The sequence below is a fragment of the Enoplosus armatus genome, chromosome 24 (genome assembly GCF_043641665.1).
Source record: "Enoplosus armatus isolate fEnoArm2 chromosome 24, fEnoArm2.hap1, whole genome shotgun sequence".
Classification (NCBI taxonomy): Eukaryota; Metazoa; Chordata; class Actinopteri; order Centrarchiformes; family Enoplosidae; genus Enoplosus; species Enoplosus armatus.
In genome coordinates this window covers 15,512-38,681 of record NC_092203.1, presented here as the reverse complement: position 1 = coordinate 38,681, position 23,170 = coordinate 15,512, and the positions used below count along the sequence as shown (strand labels likewise).

At 42.8% G+C, this 23,170-nt stretch overlaps 1 protein-coding gene across 1 annotated transcript; it reads left to right on the top strand.

The window, feature by feature from the left end:
- The first annotated feature begins 394 nt into the window (after nucleotides 1-394).
- Nucleotides 395-16,961, top strand: LOC139306885 (protein downstream neighbor of son homolog). Its single transcript, XM_070930848.1, is given in 12 exon segments — nucleotides 395-847; nucleotides 1,133-1,192; nucleotides 1,295-1,495; nucleotides 1,645-1,823; nucleotides 5,129-5,204; nucleotides 5,410-5,512; nucleotides 10,545-10,653; nucleotides 10,943-11,095; nucleotides 11,265-11,463; nucleotides 11,542-11,611; nucleotides 14,702-14,832; nucleotides 16,585-16,961. Coding segments are annotated over 12 exon segments (1,875 nt in total). The 3' UTR covers nucleotides 16,726-16,961.
- Nucleotides 16,962-23,170: the final 6,209 nt, after the last annotated feature.

The following is a 23,170-nucleotide window of genomic DNA, read 5'->3' as shown; positions in this document are numbered from 1 at the left end:
TTAACTAGTTAAGCCAGTTGTAAAAGCCATGAACATTTAGTTACTGTACATGTATTGGTTATTGTTTATTTGAGTTTATGTTTTATAGTAAACCAGATCTGTTATTGATTTTTCAAATTCAACAAAGATGTGCTTTCTTGGGATGTTATTTGAAGAGTTGTGATCAAGTCACTTGCGTGGTGAAAACTGCATATTCAAAAGTGATAGGTCTCCCTTCTGATTCGTCAAAGCTGAGCACGGTGACTCCATTTTCCGAAATGCAACACGAGCGGCACTCGTTGCGTCAGCACGCTGCGCGCCAAATTTATACAGTGCGGAAGGCGCAACAACACAACAGTAGCGGGTCCGGTCTTAACATTTTGTCTTTGAATTAGTCAAACTATTCCTCTTCAGTATGTCTCAACAGGCAGGATATTCGCCCAGCTTCAAGCGACCGGCTGAAATTATGCGAATGAGGAGGAAAAGAGCCCGAAGCGACGCCGATGTCTTCTCTAGCCCGAGTTGCCAAAGTTCCACTTGGAGTCCCCGACAAAGCGGCTCATCCCCGGTATGCGTTCGGCCTTTCTCCCCGGGACCACTTTTTCACACCCAGAATCGCTCTGGAGGTGGGATAAAACGCAGAAACCCGTTTGCAAATATTGAAAATACTTACAGCCCTAAAAAGAAAATTCTCATTCATAACGACGACGGAAATGCTGAAGCTGAGGACAGTAACAACATAAAGAAATCGACGGAGGGAGAGGAGGACATGTCAACAAAGCCAGCGAGTCTTGGAGTTCTACCTTTCAGTGCAAGATTGACCGAGGTAGAAAAACAGGAGCACCAAGATATATAAAAGTATAATTGTGTCTATCCTAGACCCAGGATTGTATAACACGCATCGGTACCTGGATCCTGGGTCAAGTTGTGAGTGATGATGAAAGTTTAATACAGTCTTTCATACAGTAAATGACAGTGTAACAGAGAATGGTGCCATATCGCTGTAGTTGTTATTGCAGCACAAGACTCCTAGTTATTTATGAAAACACGTATGTGTTCTCAAGGCAGATGTGTTCACAGGAATAAAGTTAATTTTGTTTTGGGGTGGCATACATTTCCATATTTTCCATTTTAACTTGTCTGTCCTCTGTAGGAGTGTGTCACTTTATGTGAAGACGAAGAGGAGGATGATGTTAAAAGTCCACTCCTGAAGGTAATTATTTTTCTGTACTTTTTGCACTTTGTCATATCTTTACATAATCTCTGTCTCTTTACATCTTGAACACAAAATGTCCTCTCACATCTCTCTTCCTAGAGTCCCCCGGCCATTGCTCCTGCCTCCATAGCTCTTCCCATCTGCACAGAGTACCCGGCAGACTGGAGCCTGAAGACTCGCCTACTCTTCACCTCCCCGCTCTCCCTGTCATGGGCAGAGCACCCCAAAGCCCAGGAGGAAGCTCTGGGGCTCAGCCAGCACTGCAGAGCTCAATTTAGCACTCTGCCACACAGTCTACAGGTAGTTTTTAGTGTCATTATTACACATGACTTTACAGCGATTATTCCCTTGTTTTCAAGAAGATATCTTTTGCTGTGTAGTGTCATGTTTACTGAGAATTCCTCCAAAGCCACTCACTCACTCAGTGAGTCCTCTCCGTCCCCCTGCAGGATCCCAGGTCCTGCTCAGAGCTTCGTTGTGCATTCCAACAGGGTCTGGTGTACTGGCAGCACCCCTCCCTGCCCTGGATCTCTCTCTTCCCCAGGATCAACGCTGAGAGGAGCTTTACTGGGAAGAGCACCCCATGGGCACAAGATACAGCACTGCAGCACAGTCTCATGAGTGAATGGTGAGGCTGGATATGTTGATTTCAGCCACATTAACAGCATGGCAATGAAGTCCAATGAAATTAAAATAATTGTAAATCACTTCCTCCACGTCCACAGAAACCAAAAGGGAGAAAGTTATATTTTATGACGTCCCCTAGTTTTGCATTAATTCAACTGAATACCATTCCTTTTAACCTATAGGGCTGTTAACATGGGCTTACTCTACCGCAGAGCTCTGTGGCCGGCTCACGATCTGCAGCCATAGTTTCAGCATCTGGTCTATTTTCTTTGTAAGCCGCGAGCAAATCTGGCAAGAAAACACACTGATAATCTATTATAAATGATCTGATTCTGAAATTATAAAGCATGCATCCCATGCTTACCAATCCTTTTGATTTTCCTGCCCCCTGATTTTTTTCACTGCTCTTTGTGATTGTCCAGTGAAATATCTCTACAACAAGTTTATAACAGGAAACCTCTAAAAGGCCACCACACATACAGGGTTTTTGTGTGTGTGTGTGTGTGTGTGTGTGTGTGTGTGTGTGTGTGTGTGTGTGTGTGTGTGTGTGAGAGAGGAGCTTTTTTGATATCTATGGCTCATCTGTCTCACAGAACAGATACACTTCCATTTTAAGAAATGTAACAATCCTCCTTGACTCCATAAGAAAGTGTTATTCGTAACGCTGCTGCTGATTTAATTTTAATTTTTTTCTCGAGGAGAGATCTCTTTAGAAACTAATGTTATGTTATTTTGCACTACAGACGCTTCATATCCAAGTCAGTTCACACATCTGTGAGTAAAGTAAAGGAGAAACTTACCTGATAATGTCAGCAAAATTATGACAACGAGCAATCTCAAAGACACCTGACAGATTCCCTCACAAAGATATTAACGTTATATATTATATGGATAGGATTGCCTTAAAGAAGCGTCATGAATGTAAGTTATTTTATCAGTGAAAATGTCATTACATTTAAGTAAATGAACACTGTTTGATAGTACAACAGTGTGGTGATGCAAGTTAATTCTGGAAAAAGGACAGTTAAGGATGACTAATTGGAAGAATGAATGACGGCTAGCTAGCTGCTAGCTAATACCCAGTGGATGTAAACGGTCACCCAGTGGGTGATATGGGTCACACATAAAGTATTTGCTTGTTTGTCAAATGTTTGAATTTTCAGATGAGTTTAAAAGGACTGGCTGATCAAAAGAAGAAAGAAGTGATGCTTCAGATACTGTATGGACTTAGGTCTCAAGATCCCTTCTGGGGCCCAGCAGGGCATGCTTTGCGAGTGCTCCCATAGGTGCTCATTTTCAGACAGCCTCGCCTGGAAGACATTCATGGTGTTGCACTTGGTTGTTCACTTTAGTTGTTGTGTCAAGAATGAAAAAAGAGAGCTAGAGAGAGTTCAAACCCTGGCTCCTTTCTCACCTTCACACAGCTGACCAATCATGGTGCGAAGTAGATATGAATGTCGGTTTCAGAAAGTAAATTGTCCTACACAGCCCCCCCATTCCACCGTTGGTATGGTGTGGGGGTAGGGTTTTTCTGAAGATAGGCGACCACAGTGTTTCCCACAGGTTGAGAATTTACTTGTGGTGGGTGTGTGAGACGGCCAGGTTCAGTAATAAACAAGTCAAACAAAGGTTTATGAGTAACTCGGACCGACCGTTAGTTAGCTGTTGTGATGGCTATCTAACTTATCAATACATCACTTTGCACTGTGTGTGTGTTCCGTTCGGTGTGGAGGCTAACATTACTAGCTAGCTTGTCCAGCTACCCTTGCAAATGATGAAGATGTGTAATGTTAACACATTGAATGCGACACAGCATTGTTTTTAGACATCCGGCTAGGGGTGTTACAGTACACAAAATTCACGGTTCCATATGAACCTCGGTTTTGGGATCACGGTTCGATATGTTTTCAGTACAGCAGGGAAAACAAAAATGCATAAAATAACATAACATTTTTGTCATTCATTTTGAAAAATGTAAACATTTAACAGTGGCTCATTGGCTATCATTTTTACTGTAACAGTTAATGCACTCACATACTGTCAATAAATAAAAATAAATAATACAAATGTCAGTAATGCTCCATCCAAGACTCAGACCTGTTGATAATTCCTGAACTCCTGCAGCTTGTGCTGGTTTATACAGGGCAGGCACAACAGACTCGCTAACATACAAACTGACAGCTCATTGTAGCGGGGCTTAGTCACTTTGACCACATGTTTAAATGATGTATTCTCTATCTGCAGCGATAAACACTCCAGTAGCATAAGTTATTAACTTATAAGTTAGAAGTTTCCACAGACAGACCCGACTTCAGTTGAACACTAATTGTTGTCCATTTTCTCTGTAACTAACCTGGACACTGTGATGCTCCTATACAGTGGATCTAAATGTCTAAGCCGACCAGCATTCTACAGAGGATAGAAAATACGCTGGTGCGCTGCCAAAACATTCTGGGTAAAACTCGCGCTTTAGGATTTCTGTTCCCTGCATACGAGTAGTCGAGATTTTGACAGAAGTTCCACTGGTCTGTGTGCATTATGAAAAGACAGTGACACGTCTTGATTGGGGAAAATAAAAAAATAATAATTCAGATTTTATTTACGTGGGCGTTTCTTAATCTACCTGGGCTGGCTGCCCAAGTAGCGACTATGTATGGGAAGTGCTGCAGCCACCCGAAAAGCAGTTGATTAAGCACATTGGCAGCTTAAAGGGGACCTATTATGCTCATTTCCAGCTCTGTATTTTTATTCTGGGACACCACTACAGTTGCTTTGCATGATTCACAGTTCAAAAAAGTCCTCATTCATCTCATACTGGCTCTTCGTGCAGCCTTTCAGTTCACCCTCTGTCTGAAACAAGCCGTTTGAGCTCCTGTCTCTTTAAGGCCCCCTCCTTAAAAGCCCACTTTCTTCTTATTTACCAGCTCCCTGCAGCCTACGGAGAAGCCTCTGAGCCCTAAGCACAGCCCGTTGGTTGGAAAAACAATAGATGCCGCCAGAGCAGAGTGTTTCAAAGGGCGAAATCAAAAGCTCACTTAGATAGATTTCCGAATTAGGATCGAAATCGTGACAGCCCTAGTAGAACTTTAACGAGCTATTGGAACATGAACAAGAAAACTGACTCATGGAATCACATGCTTGTATCTTGAGATTGGCAGCATACTAATGTCAGCGTGCAAACATTTACACTGGAAGTTTACACATGTACAGTTATGTGACTAAACGCGCACAAACACATATCTCGCTGCTAGTCTGTTTTTGAAACATTTCATATCATACCATTTTCTCTCTGATTGTCTTCTTCAGGTCAATCAGTCTGTCATCTCTCTACAGTCTGTTGAAGGCCAGACTGTGTCCTTACTTCTATCTCTGCTCCTATCAGGTAGGTGTTTGTGTGTCTTAGGTTTTTGTTATTATTACGTTGCATTAGGTTACAATGGGGTAGTATTGCTATCTGCCATGGTGGTGCCATTATTTTGATACTATCACTGGGGGGCATCCATTCACTGTGGGTTTTAATGAGCACAAAATTACTTTATTTCCCTTTATCGTTAATTCCTTTCATCTAATCTATTCCATTCTGTCAGTTTACAGTGTTGTTCAGGGCAGCAGGTCTCGGGGGCTCTAGCAGCATCACTGCCTTAATTTCTCCTACAACCAGGGGTCTCAGAGAGGCAATGAAAGCTGAGGGTGAGTCTTAACAGAGATCACATTTTTTTATTGCACTAATACTATGGCTAGGAGTTACCAAAGTTTGACATTTACAAATCCTATACCTTATGTTCACAATAACATAGTTGCTGTAGAGCAGGTTGTCCACTGACAGGATATGCGGTTGGATCCCCACATGTTGAAGTGTCCTTGGGCAAGACACTGAATCGCGCATCCGATGGTTGGCCAGTACCCTGAATGTGTGCGTGAATGAGCGATTGCGTGTGCATTTAAGGGCAGTGTGTGTTGGACTCAGGTTTGTCTCCTTTTTTTGGGTCCATCTGAAGTTGACGATCCTGAACAAAAGCACATGTTAAATACAAACATATTTACACTTTTGAAGTTAGTAGGAAATATTATATGAAGTGGTACCGGTAACACGTTTTGCTTCAACATTCATTAGGTATTTTTTTGTGAATCCATGTAACAGGGCTTTTTTTTATGATCAATGTTTACAACAACGCTTTAGAAAACGGGAATTGAGTCATTTTCCATTTAATTTTGTCCTTTTTTTGTGTGTTCCTTATTGCGGATTTTCATATAGTGAATCAAACATGAAAAATCCACTTTCCATTGCTACAAAATGCAAAATTGGGGCAATTTTATATAATATTTGTAATTAAAAAGGGCCTCAGGGTTGTGGACTGACGAGACCCACATATTTGTTTGATATTGTCAAACTCATACTGGCCCTTTATGCAGTCCCTCAGTTCACCCTCTGTCTGAAACAATCTGTTTTAGACATACTGAACAACCTCCAAAAACTTGAAGAGTAGCCCTGAGCAGAGCGGTCGAATAACTTGCTCGAATAACAGACTGAGCAAATGGATGAGCATGTCCCTGTACCTCGTGGGCCTGCTGGGGGTGTGGCTGAGTGAGGTGACTGTGTAGTTGTGACATCACAGCCTTACGGAAATACTGACATCTCGTTTAAAGGCACAGTTTCTGAATACAGGCTGTGTGCATTTCTATGTGGACTGAGCATTTTGATACTTTCACAGTATTTATATAGCACCTAGACCTGCTTTATGATTAAAAAAGACATGGAAATCTTACTTTTTAATATGGCACCTTTAACACAGTGAACATTGTGCTCACACAACGTTGCCTGTGCATGTCTGCATGCCTTTGCCACAGAAATGGATGGAGAGGCCACGAAGCAAAAGCTGATAATCTATGAGGTTCTTACAGCACATTGAAACGCACCGAAGGTTATGCCAAATATCCTCGCAATTAAATATGACCTTTGACGTCTTCACTGCTATGTATGAGCATTTATTTTACACTGTTAAGATCACTAAAGGCGAGCACAGACAATTCAACGCCAGTGACTGGCGGTGCTCAGTGGCTTTAGCATTTCAGTGCGCACTCTGGAAGTGCCTGACAAGCGAGATCCAAGCATTCTTCTCCGCTCTGTTAGGCTGTACACTAGCTATTGTATTGTCAGCATGGCTGTAAATTGCTTAACCTATGTATGATTTTGCCCAATAGCGATGAACGTACATTTGCGCATGCATCCACCCTTCATGCATTAACACATGCACACAACCTCACTAACACTTGACCTCCATGGCAAATTTCAGCCTCCTAGGGCGAAAACTGTGGCCGCCAAAGGGTGGGGATATTTTTGTGGACTGACCAACTGACAGAGCAAGCCATAGAGCTGCTAGTCGGTCTTATAATGTATTATTTGTGGCCCGCTAGCACTGTCAAACAGAATAAATAAATCATAAAACTTTAAAATGTAATTCTTCCTTTCACCACATTGTGGCAGCACCACTTTAATGCTATCTGGCTCTGCATCCTTGCCGTGAACCCTTCTCCGCTTATTTCTGCCATGGTGACTGCAAAGAAAAAGAGGAAAGTTGACAGTGAGGGCTGCCGCTTTCAGGAGAGATGGGAATTACAGTACTTCTTTACTGAAAATCGAGGCAATTGTGTTTGTCTAATTTGTAAAGAGACGGTTGCCTTGTTTAAGGATTTCAACGTAAAGAGACACTAACAGACAAAACATGCTAACACATATGACAAGCTAACAGGGAGTGACCGCGCTGAAAAAGTGAAGCAACTCTAAGCTGCTCTGGCATCACAACAGCGATTCTTCACGCGGGCCTGTGAGTCAAAGGAAAATATCACCAAAGCAAGCTACGAAGTGGCCATGTTAATAGCTAGACATGGCAAACCTTTTACTGAAGGTACATTACACAAGACTGTGTCATGAAAATGGTGGAGAACATTTGCCCCGAGAAGAAGCAAGAATTTATGAATGTTTGCCTGGCACGTAACACTGGCACGTAGAGTTGAGGACATATCATCAGATATTCGGAGACCGCTGGGAGACAGGGGAGTGGCTTTTGATTATTTCTCATTAGCCTGCGATGAAAGCACTGATGCATCTGACACTGCACAGCTACTGATTTTTTTAAGAGGAGTTGACGACAACATGAACGTAACAGAGGAGCTGCTTGACCTCCAAAGCCTTAAAGGCCAAACCAGAGGAACGAATTTATTCGTTTCTGTTTGTGAAGCTGTTGATGATATGAAACTACCATGGAGTAAAGTTTCTGGGATCATTACCCATCGCCTGCCATGGCTGGTGAGCGAAGTGGATTGTCCACACTGATCTGCAATAAAGTCAGCGAAGAAGGAGGTGACGCTATTAAACTTCACTGTATAATTCACCAGCAGGCTCTCTGCGCCAAACATCTCAAATTTGATCATGTTATGAAACCAGTGGTAAAGGCAATCAGTTCTATTCGCTCTAAAGCTCTATACCACCGGCAGTTTCAGCAGTTCTTGCTTGATGTCCAGGCTGAATACGGACACGTAATATCACAACGATGTGAGGTGGCTAAGTCGGGGGTCCGCAATGCAGCGATTTTTCTCTCTCAGAGAGGAAATTGGACATTTTTTGGGGTGAAAAGGGGCAACCGATGGAAGAACTGTCCGATCCTGTATGGCTGGCAGATTTGGCTTTTTTGGTTGACATAACGAAGCATCTGAATGCGCTGAATGTTAATCTTCAAGGACAAGATGCAGTGGTGAGCCAGCTATACGCTCACATCAAGGCCTGTGGAACCAAGCTGCAACTTTTCCAAAGAAGAGACCTGCACCACGCACTTCCCAGCTTTGAAAGAGGTCATTGACAGTTTCCCACAGGACAACATCGGTGCGCAAATGAAGAGTTATGCAACAGCTATCGCATCTCTTTCTGTGGAATTTAACAAACGTTTTCGGGATTTTGCAGTTATTGAAAAGGAGATGTTGCTTTTCTCTTCTCCCTTCTCCATGGACCCTGATGATGCTCCTCCACAGCTGCAGCTGGAGCTCATTGAGCTGCAGTGTGACGATGAGTGGCGCGGCAAACACCAGCAGCTTTCTCTTGTTGACTTTTACTGGCAGCTGGATAAAGGCAGGTTTCCAGAAATGCGAACATTTGCTAAGAAAATGCTGATCTTATTCGGCTCCACATATTTGTGTGAGCAGACAATCTCTGTCATGAACTTAAACAAGAATCGATTGAGGTCAAGACTAAGTGACTCCCACTTACGTGACATTTTACACATCTCAACCACTGCCCTCAAACCAGACCTGGCCCCTTTACTGAAATCCAGATCTCAGTATCACCCTTCTCATTAGTACGGTGAACGGTAACATCTGTCACTATTAACAGTGAAAAGCCAAAAGCACACTTATGCACTTGGACTTATGGCACTTTTATTAAAATTTTTATTAAACTCTTGAATAAGATTTGGTTATAACTGTTGATGTTATGTACCTGTAGATGTGACACAAACTATTACTTTCTGAAAGATCTTGTAAAAGACAAGAGCAAAATTCCCTTGTTTTAAACTTTAATGATAACAGACAACTTTGCATTACTTATAACTCCTGTTTAAAATGATCATGAGGCAAAGATATTTATCAAACTCATGGAAATTTAAGGCATTCCATACAGTTTGTTCAATGTTATCTGACTCTCAGATATGAATGAAAGGCAGAATTGTGTTTCTAGAGTTGTTCACATCTGCCTGAGTGGCTTATATTTGGTTACATTGCCATTTGAAAAATAAAGATAATTGTGACAATGAAAATTGTTTTATAACAGTGTGTATTTGCATGTAACTTTTGTGGTTAAAGAAATGTCAGAAGGAACTGTTGGCCCCTGGGCATCTTCACTTTATCAAATCTGGCCCTCTTTGCAAAAAGTTTAGACACCCCTGCCCTAGCTGATGAGATTTAATTAACTATGATCATAGGGCGATTAAGCTATTGATTGTAGACAACTTTGGCTGTCGAAAGGATCTGTGGCCATGTGAGGACATTTATTATATTCAGTTAACATTTCCAAAACCATAGCCTATGTTCTAGCCTATATGTAGGCTAACTTACAAAGTTTTTTTCTTCAACTAACTAACTATTGTTAGCAGCTTTTTCAATAGGCATATTTTCAACCAAATAATTAATTATTGACTGTGCATTGCCAGACCTACTCCACACTTCTATGAGTGTAACAGTAGAAGAAAACTCTCCTCTGAAACACAACATGCCGCTATCAACTTTTATAATAGGTAGGTAGGCCTACAACAGCACATATCAAGATTCTAAGTGCCGTATAGCTTTGATTATTAATTTGGCCACAGAAGGAGTGGACGGTATAAATGGTATAGAAAGTACACTGGTATGAATTTTGACTATACCATGCTGACCAGTAGAGCCGTCATTTTGCTTGACCAAGAAAAAAAGTTGTCCCAAGATTTGTCGCAGGAATCATTGTGATCAGCCTGCGCCAGCGAATCTGGCTCAGTCGCTACTTCCATTAACAGCTCCGGAAAAAATGTGTTTAATTCAGAATATTATTAATTAAGACTTTTTAAAAACACATTTTAACGTCTTTTGGGTTTCCTTTACTCCGACTTTAAATTGTTACTGATTGATCAGAAGTGTGACTGCATCATTAATACGTTACGTCGCCAGCCCTTCATACTGTACATTTTGTCTACCCGTTTAGGTATAGAGTTCAGTCTCCCTCTAGTGGAGGAGAGGAAGAAGAGCAGGGAGCAACAGAACCTGGCAGTACACCAGGGAGAGGAGGAAGAGCAGAAGGAGAAAGTGCAGGAGTAAGTTTTCCTTTCATTCTGTGTCTCCACAGTACACTTAAATTACACTTGTGATTGTATGAATGGGTGTCGTGATCGTGTGGATTAGGTTTCAATCAGCAAGTTCTGCATTGAACAATCACAATCAGTTTGTAGTGCTTGGAAATCAACATCACATCACATGACGTGATACTACTACATGAAATACAGAAGAAAAATATTTGCATACTGAATGGGTCAAACCTAAGTTATAGTAAGGGTGCTTTTGCTGGTGCTGACATTATAATTGTGATAATCATTTTAATTGTAGGTGTTCTGAGCTGAAAGAGGGTGAGGACTGTCAGGCAGGTGATGAAGGAGAGAATGATGGATACAATGATGATGAAGATGGCAGCTTCTCCTGGCTGCAGGAGATGGGAGTCCAAGACAAAATCAAGAAGCCAGACAGCATCACCATACAACTGTATCCTCCAGCTTCTCTGACACCAACTGTCAGCTGTCCTGTTTGTGTATCATACCGCTTAACTAGTACTCTTACGCTTTGCTCACGCTCATGAAGATAGCTATATGTCCAATTTCATGTAATATAACAGTAAGAACAACCAGTCAAAGCTCCTTGACCACTGGTGTAGTCGTAAGGAGGGTCACGCTGTGTCTCTGGACCACAAGCCGGAGTCTGTAGTGTGTGTGGAGGGATCACACACTTTCACCCTCATCAACTTCCTCATCAACTGTAGGAGTGTGGTGGCTTCAGCCGGTTCCCAGGCTGGGTTACCCCCAACACTACTGGCTCCCATTGCTTTCAGAGGAGCTACAATGCACACACTGAAGGTATAGAGACTCACACACAGTAAACACATACACAGCTGTAATTATGCCCGCATCTCTCTGAATCTGTGTGATTTTCAGGCCCGCAGTGTAAATGTGAAGAGCCAGGTTGGTTCTACCTTCCAGAACATCAGCAGTCTGGAGATCACAGGTACAAATGTTTTTTTTCAAATTGTCCAGCTTTTTCCAAATATACAGCTGCATATTTCACATTTATATCCATTCTATCAATTTACTGAACCAAAAGATGGCAGTAAGCTATTCTGCCATTTGAGGGCATTAGAATCAGAATCAGAATCAGAATCAGAAACTGTTTATTGCCAAGTAACATACATTACAAGGAATTTGCTGTGGTCTGAAGGTGCTAATGTTTTGATAACAAATAAGTAGAATATAAAAGCTAAAATAAGAATAAAAATAAAAATAAGATAAGATAAATAACAACAGTGCAGTGACCAGAATAAAGTAAAGTGTCCAGATAAAGTGTCCAGTAGGGGGTGAGTGCGTTAATGTAACGCAGTGGGGACAGGGGTGATGTACGTTAATATAACGTATAGCTTGTGTTTGTGTTCTGGGGGGGGGTCAGTGAGAGTTTGTCAGGTTGACTGCAGAGGGGAAGAAACTGTTTTTGTGGCGGGAGGTTTTGGTCCTGATGGACCGCAGCCTCCTGCCAGAGGGGAGGGGGTCAAACAGATGGTGTCCGGGGTGGGAGGGGTCGGCAGCGATCTTCCCTGCTCTCCTCAGGGTCCTGGAGGAGTACAGGTGCGCTCTTCCTAAAGTCAACAACCATCTCCACTGTCTTTGAAGCGTTAAGCTCCAGGTTGTTGCTGTTGCACCAGGTCACCAGATGGTCAATCTCCCACCTGTAGGCAGACTCATCCTCTCCAGAGATGAGTCCGATGAGGGTGGTGTCATCCGCGAACTTCAGGAGCTTGACAGACTGGTGACTGGAGGTGCAGCTGTTGGTGTAGAGGGAGAAGAGTAGAGGAGAAAGAACGCAGCCTTGAGGGGAGCCGGTGCTGATCGTCCGCGAGTCTGAGACGTGTTTCCCCAGCTTCACGTGCTGCTTCCTGTCAGACAGGAAATCTGTGATCCACCTGCAGGTGGGGTCAGGCACGTTCAGCTGGGAGAGCTTGTCCTGAAGAAGAGCCGGGACGATGGTGTTGAAGGCAGAGCTGAAGTCCACAAACAGGATCCTGGCATAGGATCCTGCGGAGACCAGGTGCTGGAGGATGAAGTGTAGAGCCAGGTTGACGGCGTCGTCTACAGACCTGTTGGCTCTGTAGGCGAACTGCAGGGGGTCCAGCAGAGAGTCTGTGATGGATTTGAGGTGGGACAAAACCAGGCGTTCAAATGATTTCATGACCACAGAGGTCAGGGCGACGGGTCTGTAGTCATTTAATCCTGTGGGCCCTGGTTTTTTGGGGACGGGGATGATGGTGGAGGCCTTGAAGCAGGCTGGCACGTGGCATGTCTCCAGTGAGGTGTTGAAGATGTCCGTGAACACCGGAGACAGCTGATCGGCGCAGCGCTTCAGGCAGGATGGGGAGATGGAGTCTGGTCCAGCAGCTTTACGCGGGTTTTGTCTCTTGAAGAGCCTGTTCACATCTCTTTCAAGGACAGACAGAGGTGTCGATGCTGGAGGAGTGGGGGGCGCTGTGGGGGGCAGCTGTGGTGGTAGGAGGTGTGAGAGTTCAGCCCCAGGTGTGATGAGGGGGTTGGGGCTGTTGGGCTGGAGCTGGTGGGTGATGGTGTGGGGGATGGTGTCAGGACTGTCCCATTGTCTTTCAAAGCGACAGTAGAAGTCGTTGAGGCTGTTGGCGAGGCGTCGGTCGTTAGCAGAGTTGGGGGCTCTTGGCTTGTAGTTGGTGATCTGCCTGAGCCCCCTCCACACAGAAGCAGAGTCGTTGGAGGAGAACTGGTTTTGTAGTCTCTCTGAGTACAGTCGTTTAGCTTCCCTCACCGCCTTGCTAAACTTGTACTTGGCTTCCTTAAACTCTGCTCTGTTGCCACTCTTAAACGCCTCTTCCTTTTCCAACCTCAGCTGTCGCAGTCTTGCTGTGAACCAGGGTTTGTCGTTGTTGTAACTCACCCTGGTCCGAGTTGGTACACAGCAGTCCTCACAGAAGCTGATATATGAAGTCACAGCCTCTGTGTACTCATCCAGACTGTTGGTAGCAGTCCTGAAAACATCCCAGTCAGTACAGTCCAAACACGCCTTCAGGTCCTCTGCAGCTTCACTGGTCCACTTCTTCGAAGTTCTCACAACAGGCTTAGAAAGTTTTAATTTCTGCCTGTATGCAGGAATCAGGTGGACCATGTCGTGGTCAGAGTGTCCCAGTGCAGCGCGGGTGACGGCGTGAAAAGCGTTACTGACTGTGGTGTAACAGTGATCCAGAGTGTTCCCCTCCCTGGTGGGGCATTTAATAAACTGTTTGTATTTGGGGAGTTCGTGTCTGAGATTACCTTTGTTAAAGTCACCGAGGACAATAACTAAGGAGTCCGGGTTGGTCCGCTCCGTTTCCAGTATCTGGTTGGCGAGTGCGCGCTGTGCGTCCTGCACGTTGGCCTCCGGTGGAATGTAAACACCGACCAGAATGAATGAAGCGAACTCACGGGGGGAGTAGTAGGGTTTACAGTTTATGAAAAAAGTTTCCAGGGAAGGAGAGCAATGCCGTCGGATCACTGTCACGTCGTTACACCAGCTGCTGTTGATGTAGAAACAAATACCTCCACCCTTTGTTTTGCCGGAGAGGTGCGCGTCGCGGTCCGCTCGGAGAAGCTGGAATCCGTCCAGCTGCAGCGCCGCGTCGGGAGTTCTTTCCCCCAGCCATGTCTCCGTGAAGCACAAAACAGCAGATGAATAAAAGTCCTTGTTTCTCCTCATCAGCAGCTGGAGCTCGTCCATCTTATTCCCCAGTGAGCGCACGTTAGAGAGAAATATTCCGGGTAGCGGTGTGCGTTGTCCTCGCCGGCGAAGACGCACGAGCGCACCGGCACGTTTCCCTCTACGTCGACGTAGAGCTGCAAAGGTGAGAGCACCTTTGACCAGAATGTCCCATAAAACAGTTAAAGGTGTAAGAAATTCGGGAAACAAATCCACTGGAGTTGTTCCCCTGATGTTCATGAGCTCTTCTCTGGTGAAAGAGAGGTATTAGTATTAGTGCATACTAATTACTGGAGGCAGTTTTTAATGTAGTTCAATTAAATATTTTATTTATTTCTTCCCTCCTTCCTTCAGGACCTATCCTCCCGTCCTCTCTCCACACTGTTACAACCCTCCTACGATCTGCACAGAAAGGAAACTTCTCAGCTACTCTTTACACACACACACCTAGCGCCGTCATGAACACCCACACCACCAAGCAACAGGTAAGACAGCCATATACCTTTTAATGAAAGCATTCACCTGTACTGCACCTTGATTATTGGTTATAATTATAATAACCAATATCATTGGTTGATAAGACAACAGAATAAGTTGGACACCCAAAATAATTGAGAACACAGCTGTGCTTGTGTTATATTAGTAGTTGATTGAAGGAGTTATAGTGTGGTATAGTCTTTTTATTAAATTATTCCACACTGCCTGACTAGGGTTGACGTAACAGTAAAGAAAGCAATGAAATGAGATGTGAGATGTTGAAGGGAAGTTTTCACTTGATATCTCCAAAATGTGACTTAGTATCTCTTAATTTTGCCATAGGAAGTAAACTTGTGATTTGGGGTTTATAAAATTTAACAGACTTTTTGATTGAGTTGTCTGTTCATTTTATTTCACTGTTATAGTATATGCTTAATATTTTAATGTGGGTTGTAGGAATGTAAAGGAATATGAATATATTATTCGGAAATTAGCAGATAATCAGATATGAACAGAATCCACATTTTTGCAGTGATATATTTTTTTCTATCATATCTGATATTGAAGCCTGACATCAGGCACAACTTGACAGACGACTAAAACTGATGAGCTTAGACACTATTTTGCAACGGCACCGTCACCGTCACCGCATCCTGTGTTTAGCACTGCCCAAGACGATTGTGATTGGTTTAAAGAAAACAAATAAACCAGAGCGTTTTTGTTTTTTTTCCCTATCCCAGAGCGACAATGGGTTGAGCCAGACCTTTCTCCAAAGTGTGGACGTTTGTGTAAAATTGCAGTGGCAACATACACTATATTGCCAAAAGTATTGGCTCACCTGCCTTGACTCGCATATGAACTTAAGTGACATCCCATTCTTAATCCATAGGGTTTAATATGACGTCGGTCCACCCTTTGCAGCTATAACAGCTTCAAACTCTTCTGGGAAGGCTTTCCACAAGGTTTAGGAGTGTGTTTATTATGAATTTTTGACCATTCTTCCAGAAGCGCATTTGTGAGGTCACACACTGATGTTGGACGAGAAGGCCTGGCTCTCAGTCTCCGCTCTAATTCATCCCAAAGGTGTTCTATCGGGTCGAGGTCAGGACTCTGTGCAGGCCAGTCAAGTTCATCCACACCAAACTCTCTCATCCATGTCTTTATGGACCTTGCTTTGTGCACTGGTGCACAGTCATGTTGGAACAGGAAGGGGCCATCCCCAAACTGTTCCCACAAAGTTGGGAGCATGGAATTGTCCAAAATCTCTTGGTATGCTGAAGCATTCAGAGTTCCTTTCACTGGAACTAACTGCAGAAAGTTGGCGACCTCTGCACACTATGCACCTCAGCATCCGCTGACCCCGCTCCGTCATTTTACGTGGCCTACCACTTCGTGGCTGAGTTGCTGTCGTTCCCAATCGCTTCCACTTTGTTATAATACCACTGACAGTTGACTGTGGAATATTTCGGAGCGAGGAAATTTCACGACTGGACTTGTTGCACAGGTGGCATCCTATCACAGTACCACGCTGGAATTCACTGAGCTCCTGAGAGCGACCCATTCTTTCACAAATGTTTTTAGAAACAGTCTGCATGCCTTGGTGCATGATTTTATACACCATGGAAGTGATTGGAACACCTGATTTCAATTATTTGGATGGGTGAGTGAATACTTTTGGCAATATAGTGAATGTCTGTATTACACCACCTAGTGGTCATTCACTAAGCATGTATTTACTCCAGCTGTCTGTGTGTTTGCAGTATACTGGTGGGTCGGTGGACCTCTCTGGTTGTGGTGTCCATCCTGCATCCATCCAGCAGCTTCAGCAGCCCTCCAGCCTGGGAAAGACTGCTCTGACTCACATCAACATGAACAACTACAGCTACACCTGGAAGAACTGACGGAGGGAAGTGTTCCTGGAACTACCAGCCCTCTAAGAACTAGAAAGTGTGTGACGGCAACTTCTGTTCTGTTGCGTGTAAGAGCTGCACTACTATTGTGTGTTTTACCCATGTCGAGATTGCTCGTTTTCAGTTTCACTTCACAAAAGATGATCCTAACAGACAGAGGAAGTTAAATCAGTTCTGCACTGAGTGTATATTTCTTCAAAAATGCCTTTACAAGCTAATTTTATTGCATTACACTGTATTTTTAATCTTTTTGTTAAAGCTGTGCTCTTGTAATGATTGGGTTGTTCTGAATGTATTTTTAATGTAGATTACTCCAATCTTTTTTAGCTGTGTATTTCAAAGTTTTTCATATTAAATTACTGAAATGCTAAGGAAATAAATATGTTCTCTGTGGAATTTATTGAGGGTTGGGGAATTTTTATTATACTTGTATTTTTTTTTAGGAATATATGGTAATAAATTTAGTTTTCTATCTAGTTTCACACTTTCATCGGATTAGATGGTAGTAGTTAGTAGTTACAGTATGCAAGTTTCAAGTTTAATTTCAAGTTATAACAAACTGAGAAAATACTTTTTGGCATGGTGGCACCAGTATGCAAGACAAAAAATATTCATAGTACTGTATATGATAATACCAGTTTTGAGACTAATTGGAGTTCAAGCTGGACCACAGCCTGAAAAAGACAGCTGTCAAGGGTGAAACACTGCACCATACTCAAACCTCTACTTACATTAAAAAAGCAGCAGCGCCCTCTTCTGTTTGGAGGGAGAAGTGGAAAAAGTATATCCCCAAGCAGTCTCCCTAACCAGGCCTGACTCTGGGCATGTCCAGGTTGGTATGGCCGTAAGCAACGCACTCTCACAGAGTCCTTTTATATATGTAGGTTTATATAGGTGTTATAAGCCCACCCAAAGGTGAAATCCTAAAACCGCACCTGGATATCAATCTTCACCCTCATTGATAGTCCCCTTCCTTGCCACTGTCAGGTGCTTGCTCATGGTGGGAACTGTTGGGTCTCTGTAATAATATTATAATGAGATGGTCTAGAATTGCTCTATATATAAAGTGTCATGAGATGACTTTTGTTGTGATTTGGTGATATATAAATAAAACTGATTTGATATATAGTGTATTTATCATGCATAAATGTAGAAAATATTTATATTATTATATTCTGAGAGAGAGCCTCAGATTAAAGTGATCCATTTTCCTAGTCCTCTCTGCGACTCCAACGCCTAAATGAGCTTCATTTGAATCCATCCAGCATTCTAAAACCCATCAAGGGCCCTGTTTATACCTGGTATTAATATCCTCTGTGATCCAATATCAAGTGGACAGCTCCATCTGTGCACCTGGCATTAACACTAATGGGCGGCATGGTGGCGCAGTGGTTAGCACTGTCGCACGGGAGGTGAAGCCCAGCCCACTGAACCCTAAGTTGCTCCCGATGGAGACCAGCACCTTGCATGGCAGCTCGGTCACCATTGGTGTGTGAATGTGTGAGTGAATGGGTGAATGAGACTTAGCTGTAAAGCGCTTTACTAATTTACTAATGCCCTCTACAACAAGGGCCAGAGCTATCTCTATTTTCTGAGGTGGCTGAAGTCCGTCAACATCTGCCAGACTATGCTGAGGATGTTCTATGAGTCTATTTCACCTGTCATATGCTACTTCATTATTTATTCTTTAAATGTCAGTGCAATACATACATATACAGTGCTTAACAAATTTATTAGACCACCACCCAGGTGTTTGCCACCGCTGCCCTAAAGTAACAGTATTGCTGATTACCAAAATATTTTATGTTTCTGTAATGGTTAATCCACCAGTATGTGCAAGCCAAGCTCTTTAATCAAAATGATATCTGTAATGCTAAAATATAATTATTGTTGTTATCCATGAATTCTCAAATTTACTGTTTTACAAAAAAGCAGAAAAAAATAGTAAAGCACATTATTATTTTTTGATTGAGATGACAAATTACAGTTATTTACTTGCATTTATGAACAGAAAAATTTGTTTTGTGGTTGCAAGAATGCAAGCTGTTATCAGGGCCAAAGGAGGTCATACAAAATATTAAGATTTTTGGTTAATATATGTGAATAAGGACTATTTAGTTGTTGTTGTAGTTTTCTCATTTTTATGACAGGTGGTCTAATAAATTTGTTAAGCACTGTATATATATACACACATATACATTGTTATTGTATATATTTTTTACTTTTATTTTTCACTTAAATATTGTAAATGTGTATATTTTTTTATTCCTTATTTTTATATCTTATTTTTGTACATACTCTCATTTCTAAATTTATGCTACTTTCTACTCTTGAATGGGAGCACCGGTACAGTATAATTTCCCCCCGGGGAACAATAAAGTATTTCTGATTCTGATTCTGATTCTGAATAACATGCGTCTCCACATGCGTCTCAGGTGACCATTTGGGATCAGATCTCACTTCCCCGCTCTATATGCAAATAACCACATACATTATTTCCGTGTGTCTGTTCTTTTGAAGCCCAAATCTGTGAACTGATTTCAATTTTCAGTGGCGTATCATCAGCCAATCAAATTTCGATATGTAGTGACATAAAGCCCCAGGGGCCCTGTGATGTATCAGTGCTAGCCCTCGGTGTCATCATCAACTTTGAGCTTGAGCCTTTAGTGGGTTATGACCACTAAGCTATGTGCTGATGGAAAACATGATGGCCGCCGCATTCACAGCTACTGCTGATCTACGTCATGTGCCTTTTTCAAGGCAACCGTCTGGAGACAAAAACACATAATTACTAGAGGAAGACCTACACCTAAGCTGGATGGGTTTACCAAGGCGAGCAAAGGTTTTGTGTAGCACTTCACCCAGAGCAACTATGACCGCTATGACTGGCTAACAGCTAGCACAGAGTGGAACAAGCTATTTTGCTGGCCATGTTTACTTTTTAATACCAGTGAGGGCACGTGTAATAGCACTGGTTTTAGCAGCCTTAACAGCTCCACCAAGGCAGCTATCAAACATTGGGCCTTCCCCTCATGGCGGTGGCACATTTGAAGAGTTTTGGTGAGTCCAGGGTGGATTTACAGCTGAGACAAGAGAAAAGTCTGCACAATGAGCAAGTAAAAAAAAAACATGACATACTTATCATAGTTGAGAAGCTTCAATCCAAGTGAGGCGAGCGCAGCCAGAGGAAGACCAGACCCTTGCATGCACTACAGAGAGTTACAGACAGCTATAATCAACAGCATCCTCACACAAATTAGGAATCAATTTGAAGATCACAAAACAAGCCAGTGTGATGAGAAACATGTCTGACATGATAATATGATGCCACATGAATGCTTTCTATGTGTACTTTGTTTACAGCACGTTGAGCAGCACATTATGAAACCAATGTTTGGGATACCCCGGTCAAAACACTGTGATGTAGACTGTTTGATGTTTCAGACGTTCAGCCGGGTTCGTCCTCGATAGCTTTGTGTGATCATCAATACACGGCCTATTCTGAAATCTGACAGAAATGATTCATCCTTTTTTTAATTTATAGGAGAAATAGAATAATACATACACTACTCACAAAAAGTTAGGGATATTCTGCTTTTGGATGAAATTTCAGAATGCACCTAAAATGCACTATAACCTTTACAAGTGAACTTAATTTGACCTTCTCTAAACTTTTGAAAGTACATGTCCAACTGTCCAGTGTTTCAGTACTTATTGCATAACATGTTCTCTAACAAGGTGATTAACCGCAAAAATCACAACAAGTGTCTGATCCATGAATCGACCACTAAATGTTCTGGTTCAATGACAATATGTATTTAAACAGTCCTCTTCGTCATGCTGTTCACATTTTGACATCATGAGACCAAGACGACACCTAACAATCGATCAACAGTGACTGGCCATTGCAAGGCTTCAAACGGGATGTTCTCAGAGGGAAGTTGCCACTGAGCTTAGAGTTTTCACAGAATGTCATCAGCAGGTTGCAACAGAGACAGAGAGAGACTGGTAGAGTCACAGAAAGGCATAGAAGTGGACGTCCTTTGGCCACATCCCATGCTGATGACCGCTTCATTGTGAACAGTGCCCTGCGGAACCAGATGGTGAATGCCACTCAACTCCAGGCACGTTTAAGTGAGGTGAGAGGCACCCGAGTGTCACGTCAGACCATTCGAAACCGCTTACATCAGTATGGTCTGCGTACTAGACAAGCTGCAAGGGTACCTGACCACACCACCAGGGACAGGCGTTATCGTCTTGCATGGGCCAGGGAGCATTTGCGCTGGATGAGGAACCAGTGGGCCTCAGTGCTGTTCTCTGATGAAAGTCGATTCACATTGAGCAGAAATGATGGCCGCCAACGCTGTTGGACACGTCAAGGAGAACGCTATGCATCAGCCACTGTTGTCACCAGACGAGCCTTTGGAGTTGGTGGTGTTACAGTCTGGGCAGGTGTGTCTAGTCAACACAGAACTGCCCTACACCTTGTGAATGGTACTGTGACAAGCCGATACTACCTGAATAACATCATTAATCCAGTCATTGTGCCTCTGCATGAGCAACACAGGCCTGATTTCATCTTCATGGACGACAATGCCCCAGCTCATCGAGGTCGCATCATCAGGGAACGGCTGCTGGAGGCTGGGGTCCCTCAAATGGAGTGGCCTGCACTTTCTCCAGACCTGAATCCCATAGAAAACCAATGGGATCAGCTGAGTCGTCGTGTAGAGGGTCGTAACCCCGCACCCCAGAACCTCAATGACCTGAGGGCAGCCCTTCAAGAAGAGTGGAATGCCATGCCTCAGCAGACAATAAGTCGACTTGTGAACAGCATAAGACGTTGTTGTCAAGCTGTAATTGATGCTCAAGGACACATGACAAGTTATTGAGACATTGACATTTTTTGTTGTGGTATACCCACCACTGTTGTTAGCTTTTGTTTCAATAAATTGTTTGAGATGAAGAAATTACCATTGCATGCTTCTACTTAAATGGCCTACTTTAATGATATAATATCACTGTAGCATGAAGTTTCTACATTTTCTATAAATTTCACCCGAAAGTCAAATATCCCTAACTTTTTGTGAGTAGTGTATATATACATTAAACTCGTAATGAACTAGATTTTATTCCCAACATTGTCCTGCCGTACTAAACCCACCCAGGCAGCCAAATAGACCAGCATTCGTTGGTTCTGGGGTGAAAGTAACAATCAGCAGACCTCCCCTGGTAATCGTAGCCTCATGCTATCCAGAGATAGGGGGAAAGTCAGGGATATTTCTGGGAACAGCACCAGGTTTGTACAAAGTGTGTACTATTAGCTATTGTTGCACAACCAGATGTAAAGAAACAACGAGTTTATGAACTTAATAATTTGAGTCTGCTGTTTTTCCTCGTCATTGTGTGTCAGACAAAATTCACAAATGCAGGGAAGACCAAGCGTTTTCCAGTTGATGACAGTGATATACCACCAACCACCAACTTTTGAACACAGCAGAACCACCAACGGTTGAATAATGACTCACAGGTTTGCCAAGAGCTTGATTTTAAGGAAACAAACAGAAAAGAAAGTTTAAAAATGGGTAGTAACAGAACATCCCATTCTAAATGTCTTTGGCTCGGTTTCAGTCCAATCTTTTGTTCAATAACATGTCGATTTATGCTTGAGGTAATCTTTTAAATGTAAAACCAAACACAGAGCCATGGGAAAAAAGAACAGATATTTAAGAACAGAACCTTGAAATTGAACACAATTTCCGTCCTTAAAAACCTGTTTTCATTTGGCTTTCATCTAGGAAGCCAGTGCCATTTGCCCATTATTCCGAAATCCCAATAGTCCGAAAAATGTCCCATTGAACCAAAAGCCCATTTGTCTGATAGCCAGTAATCCCAAAAACCAACACCCCTTGGTCCAAGGGCCCATTGCTCTGTAAATACACACTCTCCCTGCAGTTGTTAGTTCAGTGACTGCCTGCCAGTGCTTAATTTGTAAATCAGGAGTCCAGGAACACAGAGACGGTGCTGTTCTGGTGGGTCAAGGGGAGTGAAAAGACAAATGGTCTTTTGGTCCAATGGGACATTTTTTGGACTATTGGGGTGTCGCAATAATGGGCCGTCTGAACAATGGGCAGTCCACCAGAATAGTTACCACAGCAAATAGAACACACAATTACAAATTTTGAGCTGTAATACTTCAAATATTGAAATTACAGTAACTGTATTAGTACATGTAAAACTTTATTGATCCCAGCAGGAAAATTGGTAATATTTTGTAAAAGTGTCAAGCATGAAATACAGATAAATAAATTAATTCAGTTAAGTCACTAATAAGTCAGGGGTGCAGTTTAGGCCTGACTTCTGTGTAACCCACGCTACAAAATAAATCAAGGATGTAAAGGCAATTCTGACCTCATAAGAAGGATATTAACCAGGTCAA